The sequence below is a fragment of the Sinocyclocheilus anshuiensis genome, unplaced genomic scaffold (assembly GCF_001515605.1).
Source record: "Sinocyclocheilus anshuiensis isolate Anshui unplaced genomic scaffold, SAMN03320099.WGS_v1.1 scaffold167, whole genome shotgun sequence".
NCBI lineage: Eukaryota > Metazoa > Chordata > Actinopteri > Cypriniformes > Cyprinidae > Sinocyclocheilus > Sinocyclocheilus anshuiensis.
The window spans coordinates 1,335,226-1,358,495 of record NW_015552552.1 but is presented as its reverse complement, the minus strand read 5'-3'; the positions used below and the strand labels follow the sequence as shown (position 1 = coordinate 1,358,495).

The window sequence follows — 23,270 nt, the reverse complement described above, 5'->3', positions numbered from 1 at the left end:
TTACTAGAATATTGGCTGTTTTTTAGTACTTATAAAGCACATATTAATGCCTTAATCTGTGTGACCATATTTTAGATCCATTAAACCTACCCAATACCTAAACATAACTACAACAACTACCTTAAATAGTACGCAGCAAATTAGGAGTTTGAGGAAAAACCCTTGGTTAATAATGAATATGAGTTCCCTAATCTGAAGTGTTACCCAGATAACCACATATAAAACAACCATTTAAGCAAATTAACTTTTGATTCAAAACCGTACTAAGATATAACCCTTGTGACAACTAGCCATAGTCTTTTGTAAATAGAGTATGTTGTTAGTCCCATCACTGGATGAAGCCTTTTCTGTTACAAATATCCCTCTCAAGCTTCCATCAGTGATAGGCCTGAAAGCATTTTTTCAGAGTCTTAACTCAATGCCAGATCCAAAACTAGCCTCAAGATCAGAAAACTGCAAGCATTTCTACCCAGGTCTATTATAGGCAATGAAAAGGCACAGGTGAAATGCTAGTGTATACAAATATGAAAATGCTATTTCTGTGAAAGCCAGAGCTTTCTCTTCTGTGGTCTGATGCAATGCTTTGCAAATATACTCACTAAGAATCAGCTGCACATTCACATAAACAAAGACTTTAATGCTACATGCTGATGCAGAATAAAGCAGCGCTGCTGCAACAGAAGTCTTAAGAATTATGATCGAATTCCACCCACTGCTCCCACAGGGACACTGTGTGTGTGAGCTGAAATTTCTTTAATAATTATTATTTTTTTTTCAAGAAACAGGTCTCTTGAAAATATGAGCAAAATACAAATGAAATGGAATTTAAAATGAAATGCAGAAGAAGAACAAATGACAATATATACAGTATATATATACATTGTATATATATACATTGTATATATATATATATATATATATATATATAAAAGGAATTATATAATATATAAGGAATAACTGACGATGGGCTGTTGTGGTAATGTGGCCACAATGTGAGGCCCTGTTGTATAAATACATACAATTCTTTATTTATATAATCAATATGTATATATTATATATATAAGAATATATGTTTCAGCCCATATAATCAGACCAATAATATAACATCATGATCTAAATTGTCCTGTGTAACCAGCAGGTGGCACCAGGATCTCACACTGACCTGCTAAGCATTCAGTTCACTCAACCACCACACACAGTTGTTCAGTTATTTACATCTTAATGCATTCTTCAAACAATCAACAGTTCTGAGATGATACCTGTCATTTTCCATAAGCAGAGCCAGGCGGCCGTAGTCCCATGCTGCCTTCCTCAAACAGGAGAAGATCAGAAGCAGGAACTAAAATACAGAGACACCAAACCAGCTATATCAGCATACATATTGTGTTTTAAAGTGGCCTTAATAAAAAACTTTAAAAAAGTAATTTACAGGGAAACTGTTAGTAAATGATGTGCACAGTGAACCTGATCTCATAGAGAGAATGTGAATAATCCAGATTATAGTCACTGCGTCACTTTAAATGTGTGTCAAAGCTATTGATATAAATAGAGTAAGAACTATTTGTGTAAGCAAGCACTCACTAGACCCCTGGCCAGCAGTAATGATTAGCCATTTCTTTGTCCGGAGAGAGACGAGGTGAGTGGTTGTCTTGGAAACTAACAGGCAGGGAGGTCTGCATGCACACTTGTGTTCATAATGACTCCGGAAGGAAGAGTCAACGACAAGACAACTTAAAACACTGACTGCTGGGAAGCTACAGGTCTCTATTGAGCTTGCTAGATTGCTGGTTAGCAACTTGTTCTTAAAGGTGAAGCGTGTCGTTTCTGCCCCCGGAAATGTCACCAAAAAGAACTGGGGGGGGGCACTCCTGCTGTTTATAATTTACATAATCGATTCATTCTTTTGAGTCTGACGGTTTCAATACATCGGTTGATGCAGTTTACAAAATTCATTCTCAAAATAATCTGATTTGGTTGTCAAGTTGAATTAAAATGTGTATATACTACTGTTCAAAAGTTTGGGGTCAGAAAGATAAAAAAAGGAAAAGAAATTAATACTTTTAATAGGCAAAAATGTATTGAATTGATCAAAAGTGACAGTACAGACGTTGTTACAAAAACTTCTATTTGCAATAAATACCGTTCTTTTGAATTTTGTAAAAAAAAAAGAATCCTGATTACGTTGACATTTTTGTACTTCTCAATGAAAATATTAAGCACTACAACTTTTTTCATCACTGATAATAATAAGAAATGTTTCTTGAGCACCAAATCAGCTATTGAGCTATTTTAAATAATATTTCACAATTTCACAGTACTGTATTTTTTATCAAATAAACGCAGCCTTGGTGAGCATAAGAGACTTCATTGAAAAACATTAAAACAAAATCTTACAGACCCCAAACTTTTAAACCCAATTTTGAATATGGGTGTAGTGGGACTTTAGAGCTCAATTTTACACAAGCTGTATATTTTTCTTTTGATTTTGGAGTGAAATATGACTTCCCAGATAGCACACGTACATATGCAAGATGTCTGTTAAAGATCGCTTCTTCTAGGCGGCCGTAGTCCCATGCTGCCTTCCTCAAACAGGAGAAGATCAGAAGCAGGAACTAAAATACAGAGACACCAAACCAGCTATATCAGCATACATATTGTGTTTTAAAGTGGCCTTAATAAAAAACTTTAAAAAAGTAATTTACAGGGAAACTGTTAGTAAATGATGTGCACAGTGAACCTGATCTCATAGAGAGAATGTGAATAATCCAGATTATAGTCACTGCGTCACTTTAAATGTGTGTCAAAGCTATTGATATAAATAGAGTAAGAACTATTTGTGTAAGCAAGCACTCACTAGACCCCTGGCCAGCAGTAATGATTAGCCATTTCTTTGTCCGGAGAGAGACGAGGTGAGTGGTTGTCTTGGAAACTAACAGGCAGGGAGGTCTGCATGCACACTTGTGTTCATAATGACTCCGGAAGGAAGAGTCAACGACAAGACAACTTAAAACACTGACTGCTGGGAAGCTACAGGTCTCTATTGAGCTTGCTAGATTGCTGGTTAGCAACTTGTTCTTAAAGGTGAAGCGTGTCGTTTCTGCCCCCGGAAATGTCACCAAAAAGAACTGGGGGGGGGCACTCCTGCTGTTTATAATTTACATAATCGATTCATTCTTTTGAGTCTGACGGTTTCAATACATCGGTTGATGCAGTTTACAAAATTCATTCTCAAAATAATCTGATTTGGTTGTCAAGTTGAATTAAAATGTGTATATACTACTGTTCAAAAGTTTGGGGTCAGAAAGATAAAAAAAGGAAAAGAAATTAATACTTTTAATAGGCAAAAATGTATTGAATTGATCAAAAGTGACAGTACAGACGTTGTTACAAAAACTTCTATTTGCAATAAATACCGTTCTTTTGAATTTTGTAAAAAAAAAAGAATCCTGATTACGTTGACATTTTTGTACTTCTCAATGAAAATATTAAGCACTACAACTTTTTTCATCACTGATAATAATAAGAAATGTTTCTTGAGCACCAAATCAGCTATTGAGCTATTTTAAATAATATTTCACAATTTCACAGTACTGTATTTTTTATCAAATAAACGCAGCCTTGGTGAGCATAAGAGACTTCATTGAAAAACATTAAAACAAAATCTTACAGACCCCAAACTTTTAAACCCAATTTTGAATATGGGTGTAGTGGGACTTTAGAGCTCAATTTTACACAAGCTGTATATTTTTCTTTTGATTTTGGAGTGAAATATGACTTCCCAGATAGCACACGTACATATGCAAGATGTCTGTTAAAGATCGCTTCTTCTGGAAAGCATCTGCTGTGTACAAACATCTGATAAACGTCTTTAAGATGCCAGTTTTACATTCATTCTAAATAAAAAACATCTTATAGACATTTTTTTTTTTAAAGATTTTTTTTTGCCATTTTGTCTTTATTAAGATAGGATAGTGTAGAATAGACAGGAAGCAAAGTGGGAGAGAGAGAGAGGGAGGTTGTATCAGGAAAGGTCCTCGAGCCGGGATTCGAACTCGGGACGCCCATAGCACAATGGCATTATATGTCGGCGTTATACATCTTGCACAGACTGAACGCTTGATCAGTAAATCAGGAAAGTAAATTCATGTCATGCAGCTGCAGCTAAACGATGCTGTAGAACTTTTTAAATATGTTGTACCAGCCACAGAACAACGTTGATGGCGAGGACGGTGGGGACTCCTCCGAAAGGCAGGCCCTGCAGGACACTGCTGCGGGAGTGAGAGCGATAACATCTCTCCGCTGTGCTGTTCTCCTCCATCAGTGAGCTCAGGAAACTCCTCACATCCAGCTCCTCCACAGGACTGCCACCGCCTGCGGGCCAGGACTCAAACACCGGCTGAGCCGTACCCCACAGGTCAGAGCGCACCACCATGGCAGTGGCGCGGGTCTCAGGAAGCCCTTCGAACGTCAAAGCATCACTGAGGAGAGACAACAGGAAACAAAAAAATGAATCGGGTGAAAAGTTTGAAAAGATAACACCGAATGTACTCAAATGATGACGTCAACTACAAAATTAGTCAATCTGGAAACAAAAAACAGCCTCAGACTTACTGAACATCTTTTTTTTTGGTTTTGTTTTCATTTTTACCCTCAGGAAGATTCATTTTCATCAGCTACTCCCATAGGCTAAGTGTGTGTAAAGCAGGGGAAATCTTAGCCTTCTCCTGGCCATATAAAAGGCCATATGAACATATCAATAGGGAATTCAAATTGCTGTTCCGGAAAAACGTTGCCCATGACTGCCGATCTACGATCACTTTCCCATCCTTAAACCAAAACATAATTGATTTGATAGTGAGAAGGGAACTGACTCTAGCTTAAAAGTGCTGTGAGTGTAAGAAAGTGCTATATACTGTAAATGTAACATTTTAAAATTATTATTTAGTACTACTACTACTAATAGTAATCATTTTAAAATATTATCCAAATATGTAAAATAATTGTATGTACATCACTGCTCAAACATTTGGGGTCAGTAAGATATATATATATTTTAAATAATTTAATACTTTTTAATAATTAATAATTACATTCAATTAAATGTGATCACAACTGCATCAAAAATGCAGCAAAATTTCCTCAAAAATATTAAGCAGAACAACTGCTTATTACATTTTAAGATATATTAAAACAGAAAAGAGATATTTTATAATAATATTTAAATGATAATAGTATTTCAAAGTATTATGAACTGTTTACTGCATTTATGATCAAATAAATGCAGACTTGGTGAGCATATTCAAAAGCAATAAAAATCTTATCAACCCCCCAAAAAGGATGTCTAATCAATTGAATTCACAAAACTATGAATGAAACTACAAAACTGTGCCCTATGAACTGTCTAATTTAGTTTTTTTTTTCTGGATTCTGAGTTTTATTATTTAATACAAATTTGGAAATCACAAAGTGAATCTTTTAAAAGTAATCAAATGTAATTTGGCAAACAAACTGCTACACAACAGAGGTTTACCGTTTACATTAAAACATGGATGAAAAATATTGTGATATTCCTTAAAAATAATGTTGAACAATGTCATTGTAAATTGTATTGTTGTTGTTGTTGTTATTTTTGTTGCTTTGAGAATATATTCTACTGAACAATAGTGATATATTTCTTTCACAATTTCTTGAAGATATTCTTTTTTTGGAGAGTTGTAGTGAAGACCTTTGAGTTTCTATGTTGTATCAAATGAAATGGTGAAATGCTTGTGAAGTGACCCAGAGCAGCTCTGGAGATGAAGTTTATGTGGAGCATCTTCATATAGTGAAATGTTGAAAACAATTGAGTTTGTGTGAAATATATAAAACTGTATGAGACACACAGAACTTGCAGACAATTTACGCTTTAATAGACACTAGTCCACATCACAGTTTGAGTGTAAAACCCTACTTTTCATTTATTGATCAAAATTTTACCAAAATCTGTGACATTCTGCATTATAGGCCTATTGTACGTTCAGTTGTTATGACTGGATTTCACAATTTCGTCCACATATCCAGCACTATGAAAATCATAGGACCCTATATTATCTTTCTGAGGTACGCCGGTTCAAACAGTTCAAGCATTGTGCAAATTGGTGCTGGCTATGGTGAAATTTGAACAAACATTTCTAAAACTTTAGACAAACATTAGGGCAGTTCGAAGCACCACTTCCATTCAGTTTAACAGATGTGTTTCGATTACCTTTATGAATATTGCCCTCAAGCACATTAACAGGAACACACAAACCAGCTCACTGGTTGTTTGTTGATATTACAGATAATGGTTTGCCTTAAACTGCTGGTTGCCATAGTAATAGCAAATCATCTCCCAACTCACACATAGACTGAGCCACTTTACATCGGTCATGTAATCCCCATAAAATCACTTTAAGATGCTACATCATCCTCAAGTCTAAACACATCTAATCTAAGACGGTATCTTTTCAAAAGGTACATCTTTGTACCTAAAGTGCCCATATTAGTACCTTAAAGGTACATATTATTACCTAAAGTCAGTGAACATATTAGTAACTAAAAGGTACAAAGGTGCAGAGGCGGACAGTAGTGAAGTATTTTTAATTTACTCAAGTACATTTAAAAAGTATCTGTAGTTTATCAGTGTTTTTCTTTGGAAAACTTTACTTCACTACATTCCAAAGCATAATGTCATACTTTTTACTGCACTTCATTTCATAAATAAAAGTTGTTGTTCGTTTTTACCTTTAAGAATATTAAAAATGTAGTACTTTCTTGTACTCAAGTAAATCTTTGAATTACTTTTACTTGAGTAAAAGTAAGAAAGTAATAGGTTTATAATGTAATTAAGTATTAAATGATATTTAATATGAAACGTAGTGCAGTAAAAAGTACAATATTATGCTTTGGAATGTTGTGAAGTAAAGTTTTCTAAAGAAAAACACTCTGATAAAGTACAGACACCTGAAAAGTACTTTTACAGCAGAGTAAAAATACTCCCCTACTGTCCGCCTCTGCAAAGGTGTAGCTATACCTTTTGAAAAGGTATCAAATGAAGTACAGAGTATTTAGCTAACAAGACCATCAGGTCTTCATTTATCTATCTATCTATCTATCTATCTATCTATCTATCTATCTATCTACCTATCTATCTATCTATCTATCTATCTATCTATCTATCTATCACTAGAAAAGCCTAGCAACTAGCCTAGGAAATGCTAACAAACAACATGTTAAATCATGCTAGCAACATGTTAGAAACATGCAATGTGTTAAACCATGCTAACATTTTAAAACGTTAGTAATATACTAATTCAAGCTAGCAACATGTTAAAAAAACATGCTAGCAACAGCTAAAACATATTAGCTATGTGCTAAAAACATATTAGCTTTTTCAAACATGTAAGGCTTTCTCAAGCCAACATAAAAGTTTGTCCTAACAAATTTACTCTCTAGTTCTGTTATGGCACTGTGAAAATAAATTCATGAAATAAATCCCATCATTATAACAAGATCATATAAATGAAATCAATTCCGTCTCAACAATTTTTTTTGTATGCTTACAGATTTAATATTTTATCAGTACTATTAAAAATTAGAGCTTTCGATCAATTAAAAATGTTCATTAAATTAATAATATGCAGATGAATTGATTGAATTACAGTTACTCATATATCAATATTTGCAGAGAAAAGCCACCAAATAAAGATGAATCAAACACATTACATTATTGTCGCAGATGAGTAAATCTTTAGAAGAATAGTTTGACTAACTTAAAGTCAGGCAATTAGCTTATTTCATATTCTAGCTTGTCGTCATCTTGGCAAATGTTTTAATTTGTCACACTTCTGACATGACTAGATCAGAAATTGGAATATGAATATACAAGGTCCAAGATCCCAAACAAATACTAATTACCAATCATCATTATAGCATATAAAGACAACTTTATAATGTGAATTATATAATATATAATTACTGTAATGTTAGCATCATTCTGCTGTTCATTCACAGTCGTTGATTTCACAGTAAATTTCTGACTACAGTAATTTATTGTAAAATAATACTCTTTAATCCTGTAAATTCCTGGCAATTTTTTACAGTGTGAGCTACAGTCCACAGCAATCAATTTTGCAATTGGGTTTGTCAGTTTGGTCACGGCAGACATGGAACACTCAGTGCTTTGTTTTAGAGAGTGAGAGGCCACTCCAGATCATTCTGTGCTGTTATCAGGTCACAGTCTCCTGTATCCTGTACACAAACTTCCTCCTTCTTCCCCCAGTCAAACAGTCATACGATAACTAACTTCACCACTACAACACATGCCACCCAGCATCTAGCTCTTGTATATACAGATGCGAATGCTAATACAATCTGGAATTGAACTTCCAGTTCACAGAATACACACTGCTCAAAAAAATTAAAGGAACGCTTTGAACATCAGATCTCAATGGGGAAAAATATCATGCTGGATATCTTTACTGATATGGACTGGGTAATGTGTTTGGAATGAAAGGATGTCACATCGTTTGATGGAAATGAAAATTATCAACCTACACAGGGCTGAATTCAAAGACACCCCAAAAAAATCAAAGTGAAGAAATGATGCAGCAGGCTAGTCCATTTTGCTGAAATTTCATTGCAGCAACTCAAAATGGTACTCAGTAGTTTGTATGGCCCCCATGTGCTTGTATGCATGCCTGACAACGTCGGGGCATGCTCCTAATGAGACGACGGATGGTGTCCTGGGGTATTTCCTCCCAGATCTGGACCATCAGTGAGCTCCTGGACAGTCTGAGGTGCAACCTGGCGGCATCGGATGGACCGAAACATAATGTCCAAGAGGTGTTCTATTGGATTTGGTCAGGCGAGCGTGGAGGCCATTCAATGGTAGCAATTCCTTCATCCTCCAGGAACTGCCTGCATACTCTCGCCACATGAAGCCGGGCATTGTCTTGCACCAGGAGGAACCCAGGACCCACTGCACCAGCGTAGGGTCTGACAATGGGTCAAGACAATGGGCTGGGCTCTAGGTCTGGCTGTGCTCTGGATCGGGGGTAGACGCTCTCCAGACACCGGATGATAGCCTCCCTCCAGCACAGTCCGGTGGTGTCTGGGAGGTCGAAAGGGCGGTAGTAGTTGGCCCCGATCCAGAACAGGGAGTTCAGCGCAGCGTCGTCGAATGCCGTTAAAACGGCGAGCTGGCTGAACTCCACAGCATACTCCAAGAGGGAAAGGTCCTTGTGGGTGAGGGAGGTAAACCTGAGAGTGAGGGAATCCATGAGGGAAACACTACGGAAACAAAAAACACTGAATGGAAAACGGAAAACAAATGGAGGGGAAACACGTAGTAAAACAGTTTGTGGGTCCGGCCTTCTGTCACGATACGCTGCTGGAAGGAACGAAGGAGCCGTGGATAAACGAAACTGTAATTTATTCAATTCAACACACTTTTGATATGTGCCTATGCCATTTGTATTCATTTTTGTCATTTTAAAATATTTGTCACGATTCGCTGCTGGAAGGAACGTTGGAGACGTGGATAACATAAACTGTATTTAATGAGAGAATCACAGGGGTAAATCCACAACAGGAACAGGGGTAAACACACGTAATCCAACAAGTAGAATCGACCAACACAGACTGAACAGACTGGGGCTTAAATACACAGGATAACGAGGGAATTGGGAGGAACACAGGTGAACAGAATGACTAATTAGACAGACAACAAGGACAGGAACAGGAACGACCAAATAAGGGCGCATGAGGGAGAAACTGGGTCATGGGGAGCACATGGGGAACAAAACACAAAGACAGTCCAATCCTGACAATGGCAGTCAGAGTGCCATGGTCTAGCCTGTAGAGGTCTGTGCGTCCCTCCATGGATATGCCTCCCCAGACCATCACTGACCCACCACCAAACCGGTCATGCTGAACGATGTTACAGGCAGCATAACGTTCTCCACGGCTTCTCCAGACCCTTTCACATCTGTCACATGTGCTCAGGGTGAGCCTGCTCTCATCTGTGAAAAGCACAGGGTGCCAGTGGCGGACCTGCCAATTCTGGTGTTCAATGGCAAAGGCCAATCGAGCTCCACGGTGCTGGGCAGTGAGCACAGGGCCCACTAGAGGACGTCGAGCCCTCAGGCCACCCTCATGATGTCTGTTTCTGATCGTTTGGTCAGAGACATTCACACCAGTGGCCTGCTGGAGGTCATTTTGTAGGGCTCTGGCAGTGCTCATCCTGTTCCTCCTTGCACAAAGGAGCAGATACCGGTCCTGCTGATGGGTTAAGGACCTTCTACGGCCCTGTCCAGCTCTCCAAGAGTAACTGCCTGTCTCCTGGAATCTCCTCCATGCTCTTGACACTGTGCTGGGAGACACAGCAAACCTTCTGGCAATGGTACGCATTGATGTGCCATCCTGGAGGAGTTGGACTGCCTGTGCAACCTCTGTAGGGTCCAGGTATCGCCTCATGCTACCAGTAGTGACACTGTCCCTAGTCAAATGCAAAACTAGTGAAAAACAGTCCAGAAAAGATGAGTAGGGAAAAAAATGTCAGTGGCCTCCACCTGTAAAACCATTCCTGTTTTGGGGGTCTTCTCATTGTTGCCCATCTAGTGCAGTGTATATGACTCACACGGCATACTACAATTTAGACAACATTTCAAGTCCATTGATAATTTTATTTTTCAAAACAATTTTCGGTAACACTTTCTATGAAGCCCGTATTTATAATAGCATATATTTACAGTAGCAGACATACTAATACTCTAATGACCGCTAGTTGATATGTAGTTGCAGAGTCACTTATCAACAGCTGTTTAAAGGGTACCATCAAAATAATCAAACTGATATTACAATAAAAATAGTTCAAAGCAAATGTGTCATATTTCACATTCATCTGATCTGATATCTGATCTTATGGCTGTTTGAGAGAATTTTTTTATTATTATTATTATTATTATTACTACTTATAAGTGGTCTTTGACCGCTTTAAGTAAAGTAGCATAAGAAAAATGGCAAGATATGAGACTTATAATACATTATAACTATGAGAAATATAATCCATTGTAAAAGTGGATGCAACGTGTTCATTGTGTTATAAATCATCATACTCTTAAAAGCTATAACCACAAATAAGTAAATATTATAATATATTAAAACTGTTCTTATGAATATTCATGAGATGATACAACATATTATAAGGTTTTTTATAATGCATTATGCATTCATAATAATGCCTTAAGAATACCCTTATAATGTATTATAAATACGGGCTTCATAGAAAGTGTTACCCAATTTTCTTTAGAAATATTATACAATTTAAGACATAAAAACAATATCCAATACAATATTGCAATAATTTTATATTAAATATATTAAAATTTGAATATCTTTACATTTAGCTAACAGTTACAAATACATAGCTCTTAAAATACAGTGATATTACTCAAGTAATATCAAACCATGTTTACATTGCAATATAAAGCTTGGTATCTAAATAGGGTTGTACAGCAAGCAACCAGTATGAAAAATATTGTTGATAGAAAATAATGCAACATCCCACATAATTCACTACTTTACTACTGTCAGCTCAAACAAATCACCAATAGCACCCAAGGACGCTGCACTAGATGAGTTCTTCCAGTCGGACAGATGGTGCATAAATGGCTCTTTTGTTTTATAGTCTGACTCCCATTTTCTGGCCATGGGTTAGGGGAAAAAAACAAAAACAAAAACAGCCTATGCAGCACACATTCTGTCACAGGTTAAGGAATCATTAATATTACAAGTAAGCAATCGCTTCCGCAAAAATGTGCATACACATGGTATATTATATAATGCTGTACAACACATAAATAAACAACATGCCGTACTAAAATACATTATTTAACATTATTTCACAAATAATATAAACCGTAATAGTGAAATAATGGGAGATAAACTATGTTATATTCCTCAAAATTAAGGGTCATCTCACTCTAATAGGTGTTTGTTTTGTAGTTTACTTGAAAAGACAATGAGTAACAGAAGAAACACATAAGCGTCTATAGTCCCATGGCTGTGGGGTGAGCAGCTGGAGATGCAAAGAGCTAAAGCCACCTGAGCTCCTGATGAAATGCTGAAAAATGACACAAAGACACCTCTCATGCGGCAGAGAGTTACTGGGTGTAAACCCAACCAGAGCTTTCTGGTTCAGTACAAACAGACCCTTCGATGCTGCTCACAATCGCAAGGCAGTGCAAAGGAAATCATGATGTTCTTCACACTAAACTCAACATATGCTGAAGTTTGAAAATAGCAAAAATAATAATCACAATCATAAAAAATATAAATGTATCAGGATCATTCTCTGAAAACATTTGTGACAAAAAGTGTGTTTTTTTAGCATATGTAAAATAGATACAGTGTATATGTGCATCCATACTGGAGTCATACTACAATACAATCTTAAAAACAAAAAAAACGATAAAGATAAAAAAAATAGATTGAGTTTGAATTTAAGAAAATGTTTTATTTTGCCCATGTCCACAAATGTCTGTCTACTACTGAGCGAACAACCTAATGAACAACTAAAAATATGTTTATCACAACACCATGCAGCCAGAATCATATGACGATATTTTCTTCTGTGGTGGACATTTTGAACACATTATTGCAAGTGGTTTTGTCCTCTTGATCTTTTCTCAGAGAACTTTGTTGAGAAATTTCCCCAAAAGGGTGGTACAAAAAAATTGCATACGCCAGTGCCATGTTGATATGTGATCCACAAAATATTAGATTATCTTATATTGTTTTTTGTGTTTTTTTTATTTTTATATATATGATGCCTTTGGTCCTGAAATTCAATATTAGATTGCCCTGACTTCTGAACCACAAGAATCAGCTACAGTGCTTGTCCACACAGTAAAACCATTTGTCAGCTGAAGTCCCATTACCTGCTTGAGCAAGCACATGAACTTGGAGTATGTATGAAAAAAGGAGGAAGAACTGAGACAGCAAAAGGCAAGACATAAATAATACTGTAAACTCGAATCGAAGATAAAAGTGTTATGCCCCCATGAAACGACTAACGATTACCTTTGATAAAACAATATCAGAGTATGATGGCTCTAGCGGGGAGATCAGTGAGTCATGATTCAACATGCTTTTATCCTCACAGTACTTCTTGTTTGTGTTGTGCGTGCATCTTTTACTGCAAAGTCACTGAATGTAGGTTACATTTCTGTTTCCTCCAAATCAGCTCTCAGATCCTGAGGGCTCCTGAATACAAATGAGTCACAGCGTCATATTTCAGAATTCATTCTTATTGCATTCGCTCGATGCGTTATGGAAGTAATCTTGCTTCCCAAATAGAGAGGTGCAGGCTACTGCTATAACAGCTTTCTTGTGGTTTTTATTTGAGAAAAAAAATTTACAAATACATTTATAGCTTATTCTAGATTATTAAGCAATTATTAAGCAACTTGAGCAATTATTAATAAGCAATGAAGCATTCTATATTTTTAGAACAAAATATTTACAATTTATATATATATTGAAAAAAAAACGTAATTTTGTAAAATATTACAATTTCAAATATTGATGCAAAACTGAATTTTAATTAAAATGTTCTATTTAAAATAAATGCTGATCTTTTTATTTACATAAGAATTCTGAAAAAAGTATCACAGATTACAGAAAAATTAAAATAAGCAGCACATTGTCACGGTGCGTGTGGAGAGATGAAACGAGGACTCAAGTGCAGGATGAATGGTTCTTTCTTTTAATAATAAAATGAAACAAAAACTAACTAAAACAACCCCGAGGGGGAAAAACAGACAGGCAGGCTAGGAACTGCACTACATGCAGACATAACACACACAATCCGGCGGTTCTGGAGCCTTCTGAGCGGACGCCGCCGCCTCGGGGGAAACGTGAGCGGACGCCGCTGCTTCGGGAAGGCCTGAAGCGAGTCCCGCCGCCTCAGAGGGATCATCAGCGGGCTCCGCCTCCTCGGGAAGGCCAGAAGCGAGCCCCGCCGCCTCGGAGGAAACCTCAGCGGGCCCCGACATGATCCTAACATGCTCCAGTGACTAATGGGCTCATCAAGGGCATAACTGAATAAGTCCTTTAGCGCGGAGTCATTGTAGCCCAGCCCCTCTGCAGCATTCCTGAACTCCATGGCAAACTCCCTCAGATCAGTCCCTCGTTGACGGAGGGAGCTCAAGGTATCCAGCTGGAGCATGCACTGGTAGAGGGGGCTGAAGAGAGTGGAGACCGGTAGACAGAGTGAGCCATTTCTCCGCTGAGTCCTCATGTTGGCTGATCCGTTCTGTCACGGTGTGTGTGGAGAGATGAAGCGAGGACTCAAGTGCAAGATGAATGGTTATTTCTTGTAATAATAAAATGAAACAAGAGAGAGAGAGAGAGAGAGAGAGAGAGGTTAAATGTGTGCAGGGGATGTGCTATATTCTGGTGCTAAAAAGTATTATCATTTTGCATATTTCAGAACCTGGCCCAGATAAAAATGTGCTTTTATTCAGCACAGTTCAGCAGTTCAGACAATGTTACATAAAAGTTCTTTAATGAGATTTATTAAATTTGACATTATAATTGTTTCATTCTGTAATTTATCTGTAATTCAAATCCAGATAAGATGCAGTCTCAGAAGTATTTAATGTGAATATATATATTCTCACATTAGTTCATTAGTTTGGGGTCAGTAAGACATAATTATTTAATTTGTATTAATATTTTCTTATTTTTTATTATATTTTTATGAATTATTTGATTAATATTTAATATTAAGCAGCACACTGTTTTCAACAGTGTGAAAACAGCGGACACCGCCGCCTCTGGGGAACTGCGAGAGGACACCGCCACTTCAGGATGTCTGTGAGCGGGCACCGCTGTCTCGGAGGAACAGTGAGTGGGCGCCGGCGCTTCTGGAGCTTTGTGAGCGGACGCTGCCACCTCGGGGGAACTGTGAACGGACACCGCCGCCTCGGGGGAACTGTGAGCGGGCTCCGCAGCTTCGGGAAGGCCTAAAACAAGCTCTGCCCCCTCGAAGGAAACATCAGCGGCCTCCGCCGCTTCGGGAAGGCCTGAAGCGAGCCCCGCCGCCTCGGAGGGAACATCAGCGGGCTCCACCGCTTCGGGAAGGCCAGAAGCGAGCCCCGCCACCTCAGAGGGAACATTAGCGGGCTCCGCTGCTTCGGGAAGGCCAGAAGCGAGCCCCGCCGCCTCGGAGGGAACCTCAGCGGGCCCCGACGCCTCGGGAGCCTTGCGAGCTGACCACGCCGCTCGCACCGACATTAGTGGGGATTCCTGCACACTGCGCATCAGCCCGGGACGCTCCGGGAACGGGCGTGAGGTACTGTTTCCGAGAGGGTAGCACTGCAGCTTCGTCTGCCGCCTCCGGGGGCACCGCCGCCTCGGGGAAACCGTGAGCGGGCGCCGCCGCCTCGGGGAAACCGTGAGCGGGCACCACCGCCTCGGGGGAACGTGCAAAGAACTCCACAAACCCCTCAAAGGATACACGAGCGGATTCTAACATGCTCCAGTGACTAATGGGCTCATCAAGGGCATAACTGAATAAGTCCTTTAGCGCGGGCTGAGGGAGGGGGCTGGAGAGAGTGGAGACCGGTAGACGGAGAGAGCCATCTCTCCGCTGAGTCCTCATGTTGGCTGATCCGTTCTGTCACGGTGCGTGTGGAGAGATGAAGCGAGGACTCAAGTGCAGGATGAATGGTTCTTTCTTTTAATAATAAAATGAAACAAAAACAAACTAAAACAACCCCGAGGGGGAAAAACAGACAGGCAGGCTAGGAACTGCACTACATGCAGACATAACACACACAATGAAAAACGACGGATCAGCACAGGATTACAGACACCAGGAGAATAAATAGGAAACCAAATGAGGAGGCTAGCGAGGGAGACACAGGTGGAGCAACTTAAACAATAATGAGGTAACAAGATGGGCGGGGCAAGACAATAGACAGGAGAGAGCACATGGCAACAAACAAACACAACACAAGCCATGTGCTCACAGAACACAGTCATCTGGTGGCCATCCTGGGCACACCCGCTGAAGACTGTGACACACATCTGTATCCAACAGTAACAATAAATCAGCATTAGAGTGATTTCTGAAGGATCAAATTCAGCTTTATATCACAGGAATAAATTATATTTTATTTTTATTTTATAAGTATATTAAAATAGAAACTGTTACTTTAAATTGTATAACATTTCACAATTTTACCTTTTTTTCTGTATTTTTGATCAAATAAATGCAGCCTTGATGAGCATAAGAAACTTCTTTGATAGATAAAAATTGATAAAAATTACTAATATACGTATATATTTGTGTGTGTGTGTTATTAATATATGTTACTAAAAATACATGAAATATTAATATAAAAATTATGCTAATCTACGTATGTTTTCTTTCAGTAATCTATTTTTAAATAAGAATGTATATATTAATTCCATTTAACTGTATTTTTGAATACATTTTTAGATTTAAAATGTCTAATTTCATCACTGACTTACTGAAAATCCCTGCTAGGCAGGAAATATTGCATTACTTTTCCCACTCATACTTCAGACGGGAATCCCTTGGCTTGATTCACTGTGACTGAACGGATAGATTAGCCACAGAATATCTAGGGAGCATCCTGCCAAGATGAAAGAAGCCCTCCTCTAGACACCCCACCATCCACAACTCACATTCTCATCAATCTAGAGGTCATAAAGCCCACAGTCCTGGAGCAGACTTGGTGACATAATGAATCTACTACATGACAAAGCCTTGCTGCAATTAAATATGCTCATTAGATAAGAACAACCTGTTATGCAATGAGGAAAAAGAGTGGCAGATAACAATTATAGTAATATAGAAATGAATTATTGTAGTATAGCAATTCTAGTTTTTCTTAGGGTCTTCAAGGTGTTCTGAGTGTTTGTAGCATGTTTCTAAGCAGTTGCTAGGTTGCTTACTGGTGGCTTCTATAGCCTACTGTGTGTCCGTGTCCACAGCACAAATGCTGCTGAGCATCAATGTTTAAAGTCTTGTTACAATTCACAGGGCCCCTACGCAGTTTCACAGCTCCCTACAAACTCAGCATGGGGTGTCTGTAGAAGTTCACTTCACTTGATAATATGTGTTCCTTTGGAATGCCCTGCTACATCATCAAACACAGATGACACTTGAATCACACAGATTCTAGGTGTCCAATATGTAAATTATTGTAAAATGCATAATACTTGAAAGCCTGATAAATAACAGTTGTGATGTATAATGTGAAAATAAGTGTGATATGGTTAATTTAAAAGTTCATTCACTTTATACTTGCCCACAACTGCCTAGCAACACTCCTAAGGTGAATTAAACTTTTCTTATACTGTACATTTGACTCGATATCGAAGTACATATGTTCCCTATGCCATGTGCTGTGCTTTTCATTGCATTCCCTATACAATTTGGAATCTCACTTATTTGAGTATTCAAATATTATGAAGTCCACTTTGGAGGGCACTATTGCACCCTAAAACTTATGGTTGGAATTTTTTCAAAATACCTAGGAGTTTTCTGCAGTAATACCAGGACCGTTTCTAGGCATAGATGTCTGTTAAATAGGCGTCTTCTCTGCTAAGTTCGGTACTTTGAGTTCAGTTTCATTAGATGTGTTTATGCTGCCTTTATGTGCAATCAGAAATTTCTGAAGTTGTAATTACGTGTTTGTCAAGTGCTTTGCTGTCGGAATGAAAAGGAATCATGGAGGACATCTTATTCATGAGTTCATTCTTGCCCACTTACTGTGGAAATCCTACAATTAAAGTCAAAATGTATAGGAAATACTTTGTCAATATCCACTGGCTAAATATCAATATTTTTAATAAAATACCAATATTTTAACCAAAATGTAATGTAATATTCATTGGCATCCATTCAGCTTGCTGACAATGCTGGAATTTTGGTCAAATATGCTGTTTTCACGGTGTACTATACATACAATTTGTGTCGAATGGTTATTTATATATGTAAATACAGTACACATAACTGAAATGACAAGAGAAAGCAATGTGTGGACGGAGAGTGTTTTAAAACAAACAAAAAAAATGCCATTTTCAAATGTATCTAGATTCATGTAGATGCAGCTAAAATTAGTTTCATAGTTGTAAATATGCTGTTAATCTCCAAAACTAGTAGGCCTATTTACAATAATTCTGATTTGTTAATTGATTAGTCCCACCTGTTCCTTGCTTTCAGCATAAGAAAATTGATGCAGGATATACTGAAATTACATATTTTTAAATGAATGACAGGTCTGTAAAATAACTATACACAAGGATTTCACTTAGGGTGCCAAAATGGCCCTGCGTAACTGATGCTTGCCTAAGCAAACCATGCTAATTATGGTTTCCCATCGTCCCATGCTATTACCTTTTTGAGTGATGCACATTTATATATATTGTCTTATTGCATAAACTGTGCAGTGGTGATTATTTCAGTATGTTCTCTATGTTCTATTAAGATCTATTCTTGACAGAAAGGATGTGAGTCATGAATGCAGTAATGTGACATCAAAGCAGCAATCTGGCTTATCACTCACACACACAGACACACACACACACAAAGACACACAGACACAGACACACACAGACACACACACAAAGACACAGACACACACACACACACAAAGACACACAGACAGACACAGACACACACACAAAGACACACAGACAGACACAGACACACACACAAAGACAGACACACACACACACACACACACACACGCAAGCACACACACACACACACACACATGCAAGCTGCATCAGCCAAGCCAATATTAAAGGTAAAGGAAGTAATTTTTTTGATGATGCAATACCCTACTTTCTTCTAACCCAGCTTAATTTGAACAACTATATGTAAGCCATTCATAGGTTGATTAGATAGCGTGGCTGTTTGACGACCAATAGCAAATATGGGGAGTCTTCTGGAAACCAGTTTTAAAATAATGTATTTTTTTCCCCCTCGTTGGAATCACTTTGGGAATTATTTGTTTACTGATGAACAAAAAAAACATTGCCAGACAATTAGAATACACCCAACTTTAAAAAGCTAAGCATTTAAAACAACAGATGACATAACTGCATCACTTATAATCGTGCACTGGTGTTGATGTTATGTAGCGTCTGGACCAACCAGACTCACAATTTGTTTAGTTGTATTTAACAAATACTCTGTAACACCCCTCAGTCAACAAACCAACTACGAGGGTCTATGGACCCTTCCCCCGAAATGCATCTAACACCTCAGAAAGGCAGAACAGGCCTCTGGTTCCATGGCAACCAATGCTGATATCACTGGTTTTATTGCCCAAAGGAATGCGGGCAGAGAAACTCACAATTCATTTACCCTTAGGAAAGACACACAATGCCCATAAAAATGGACTCTTCTCTAATTAATTCATAGGAAAACCTTTCTGTGAATGAACACACATATCCTCAGGTCATTGTGTATACCATTACTGTTCTTGTATATTGTCTGTCGAATTGTATACTGTTTTGTGTGTGTGTTATGATAGATCACTAGTTAATATAGCCCCACCGATACCATGTTTGGTCTCTTTGAATGTGTCTTCTGATGATCTAAATGAGCGTTTATATTATATGTGGGTACATAGGCAATATATTAGTGTTCTAAGAATCTTTAGTAATTTTGATTCGAGTTCCATATGCAAATTACCATGTTCTCACACAAAGGGTCGTAAAACTCCCCAGTATCCAACCTCCTGCTTGAAACTTCAGCCTTTCTCATTGGACAAGCCCATCCTAAGAGGCGGGAATCTTCTCAGACTTTAAAAGGCCCACGCACAGTTCCGCCCAGAGTTTTCTTTTTCTACTAAGTCTTCAGTCTGCGGTTCGGTTAGATTCTGAGAAGATGAGGATGTGAGCTAGAACACTTCTAAGGACACCCTAAGTTTGTGCCAGGCCTCATGCCTAGTCTTTCCATTCATTTACTGTTCTTGTATATTGTCTTTTGAATTGTATACTGTTTTGTGTGTGTGTTATGATAGATCACTAGTTAATATAGCCCCACCGATACCATGTTTGGTCTCTTTGAATGTGTCTTCTGATGATCTAAACGAGCGTTTATATTATATGTTGGTACATAAGCAATATATTAGTGTTCTAAGAATCTTTAGTAATTTTGATTCGAGCTCCATATGCAAATTACCATGCTCTCACACAAAGGGTCATAGAACTCCCCAGTATTTCCAACCTCCCGCTTGGAATTTCAGCCTTTCTCATTGGACAAGCCCATCCTGAGAGGCGTGAATCTTCTCAGACCTTAAAAGGCTCACGCACAGTTCTGCCCAGGTTGTTTTTCTTCTGCTAAGTCTTCTGCTAAAACCTTCTGATTGCGGGCTGTGTGGAGAGCCTGAGCCAGTGCGGGCATGCGGGCGTGGACGCGCAGTTCCGCCCAGGTTGTTGTGCTGTTTTCTTCTGCTAAGTCTTCTGCTAAAACCTTCTGATCGCGGGCCGTGTCGAGAGCCTGAGCCGGTGCGGGTGTGCCCGGTGGGCTCCAACACATAGCCAGTCAGTCTGCGGTTCGGTTAGATTCTGAGAAGATGAGGATGTGAGCTAGAACACTTCTAAGGACACCCTAAGTTTGTGCCAGGCCTCATGCCTAGTCTTTCCATTCATCAAGATCCTCTGACTCAAAATGTTTTTTTCTCATCACCTAACTTCAGCCAACCTCCTGGAGCCCCAAAGAGCATCAGGAATGCAATTCTAAGAAATGTCAGAATGGCAAGCTTATGTCATGCAAAAGTGATAATTGTGAGACAAAGTTTAATTTTCTTTTATTTAGTGGTTGAAATGGACTTGCGGTTTAGCTCCAACCCACTTGGAATTTTCTAGTAAGTCTGGGGACCTTGATTAGCTGGTTCAGGTGTGTTTAATTGAGGTTAGAGCTAAACTCTGAACAGTCTACCGGGGGCAGGTTTGGACACCCCTGGCCTATGGCATTATGGGGTGAAATCCGTCCCTTTAAGGAAAATGTACAGTCATTTTAGACCATTAGCAGGACATAATCATAGAAGTATATTATTAGAGAAATCAAACAGCTACTTATCAAATAAATAAATGGATATTGATCAGAGTTACTGAAAATATTGATTTTGAAAATTAAAAAATGTGAAAAGAAGGAGAGCACAGAGTAAAGGCCCCTTCCGAAGAAGAAAGAAAACTATATAACTGTAGCGAATCAGCTCAAAGGGGAAATATGAATAATTAATTATAACTAGTTATAATTAATTATTCATATTTCCCCTTTGAGCTGATTCGCTACAGTTATATAGTTTTCTTTCTTCTTCGGAAGGGGCCTTTACTCTGTGCTCTCCTTCTTTTCACATTTTTTAATTTTCAAAATCAATATTTTCAGTAACTCTGATCAATATCCATTTATTTATTTGATAAGTAGCTGTTTGATTTCTCTAATAATATACTTCTATGATTATGTCCTGCTAATGGTCTAAAATGACTGTACATTTTCCTTAAAGGGACGGATTTCACCCCATAATGCCATAGGCCAGGGGTGTCCAAACCTGCCCCCGGTAGACTGTTCAGAGTTTAGCTCTAACCTCAATTAAACACACCTGAACCAGCTAATCAAGGTCCCCAGACTTACTAGAAAATTCCAAGTGGGTTGGAGCTAAACCGCAAGTCCATTTCAACCACTAAATAAAAGAAAATTAAACTTTGTCTCACAATTATCACTTTTGCATGACATAAGCTTGCCATTCTGACATTTCTTAGAATTGCATTATATAAATTCACAATTTTGAGTTATAAAGTCAGAATTGCAAGATATAAACCAACACTCATGACCTATTTGTATGTATTTTATGAGGTGGCTAATTCATACGAATTTGTACGACCTCCCTCGTTTTCTGTGAGGGGTAGGTTTAGGGGTGGGGTTAGGTGTGGTCCTTCGTATGAATTCCTATTAATTTGCCACCTCATAAAATACGTATGATTTTTTACAAATCGTACGAATTTGTATGATTTGTGAAAATTAGCCACCTCATAAAATATGTTTGAATTGCTGTGAGATTGGGTTGTATAAACTCACAATTGCACTCACAAACTCACAAAGTCCAATTCTGCTTAAAAAAAGATTGACTGCTTTCTTACAATTGAGAGTTTATATCTCACAATTCTAACTTTATACATTAACTCGTAATTGTGTTTTATAAAGTCAGAATCGCAAGATATAAACACAATTTTGAGAAAAAGTCAGAATTGTGAGTTTATATCTCACAATTTTGACTTTCTCAGAATTGCAAGTTTATATCTCACAATTTCAACTTTATGACATGTAATTGTGACTTTATATCTTGAAATTCTGAGAAAAAAGTCAGAATTGTGAGATAAGTTGCAATTGCCTTTTTTATTTCTATTCAGTGATGGAAACAAACTTCCATATAAACCAAAGTCTCTTTATGGTAAGTTTCACTCAACAGCTATCCTTGAAACACCTCTTGGGCATCTATTTCAGTCATACAGCTATATCGTATAACTCGTATCGTATAATTTGAATGGGGAATAATTAAATCCTCAAAACTAAACTTGCGATTAAATTTCATCCTTGAAATCACCAATGAAATCTGACAACAACTGTCTAATAAATGTTGTTTCTTATGCTCAAACAGCATAGAAAAGCTTATTTTTCAGGCTAGACCATCCAACTATCCCCCGCATGTGCAGTTCTAAGTGTGAGTTTCTAACATCATCTGCAGTGATGCAATGTCTTTGCCAATTAGCTCTTTTTTTCAGAAGGCGGGACTTGCACTTTTTCCCATTCATAGTAATAGAAGTGCACCATCTTTGTGTTTTTGAAGTCTTTGACCAAGCTCTGTATGATGTTGGCCCTCCAGGAGCAGGTTTGGACACCACTGCCATAAGCTACAAACAAATCAGCCCCTGTGGTTTGTTTTTACCTATAAATCTGGGGAAAATGGGCATTTGGTACAAGGAGTGAAAAGAACTGCTTGGTCTACTTAATGGTTTCATCAATGGTTTCAGAGACATAATTTCTTTCATATTTATTTTTACAACTGCAGCTTTAATAAGCAACCTTTGAGGTATGTTAACTGGCCCAGACGCTGGTCATTCATATATCTCAGTCAAACATCCTAACCTCTGTCTGATACAAAGGATGCAACACACACACACACACACACACCAACACA

General features: G+C 38.1%; 1 protein-coding gene across 1 annotated transcript in view; it reads right to left on the bottom strand.

Moving 5' to 3' along the window:
• tmem63c (transmembrane protein 63C) overlaps positions 1 to 23,270 on the bottom strand; it is a 57,936-nt gene that overhangs the window by 30,167 nt on the left and 4,499 nt on the right. Inside the window, exons 2-3 of the mRNA XM_016455057.1 lie at positions 4,199 to 4,478; positions 1,260 to 1,339 (exon numbers count right to left, since the gene is read on the bottom strand). Coding sequence (XP_016310543.1) covers positions 1,260 to 1,339; positions 4,199 to 4,432 — 314 coding nt within the window. The 5' untranslated portion in view covers positions 4,433 to 4,478. The remainder of the gene's footprint in view (positions 1 to 1,259; positions 1,340 to 4,198; positions 4,479 to 23,270) is intronic.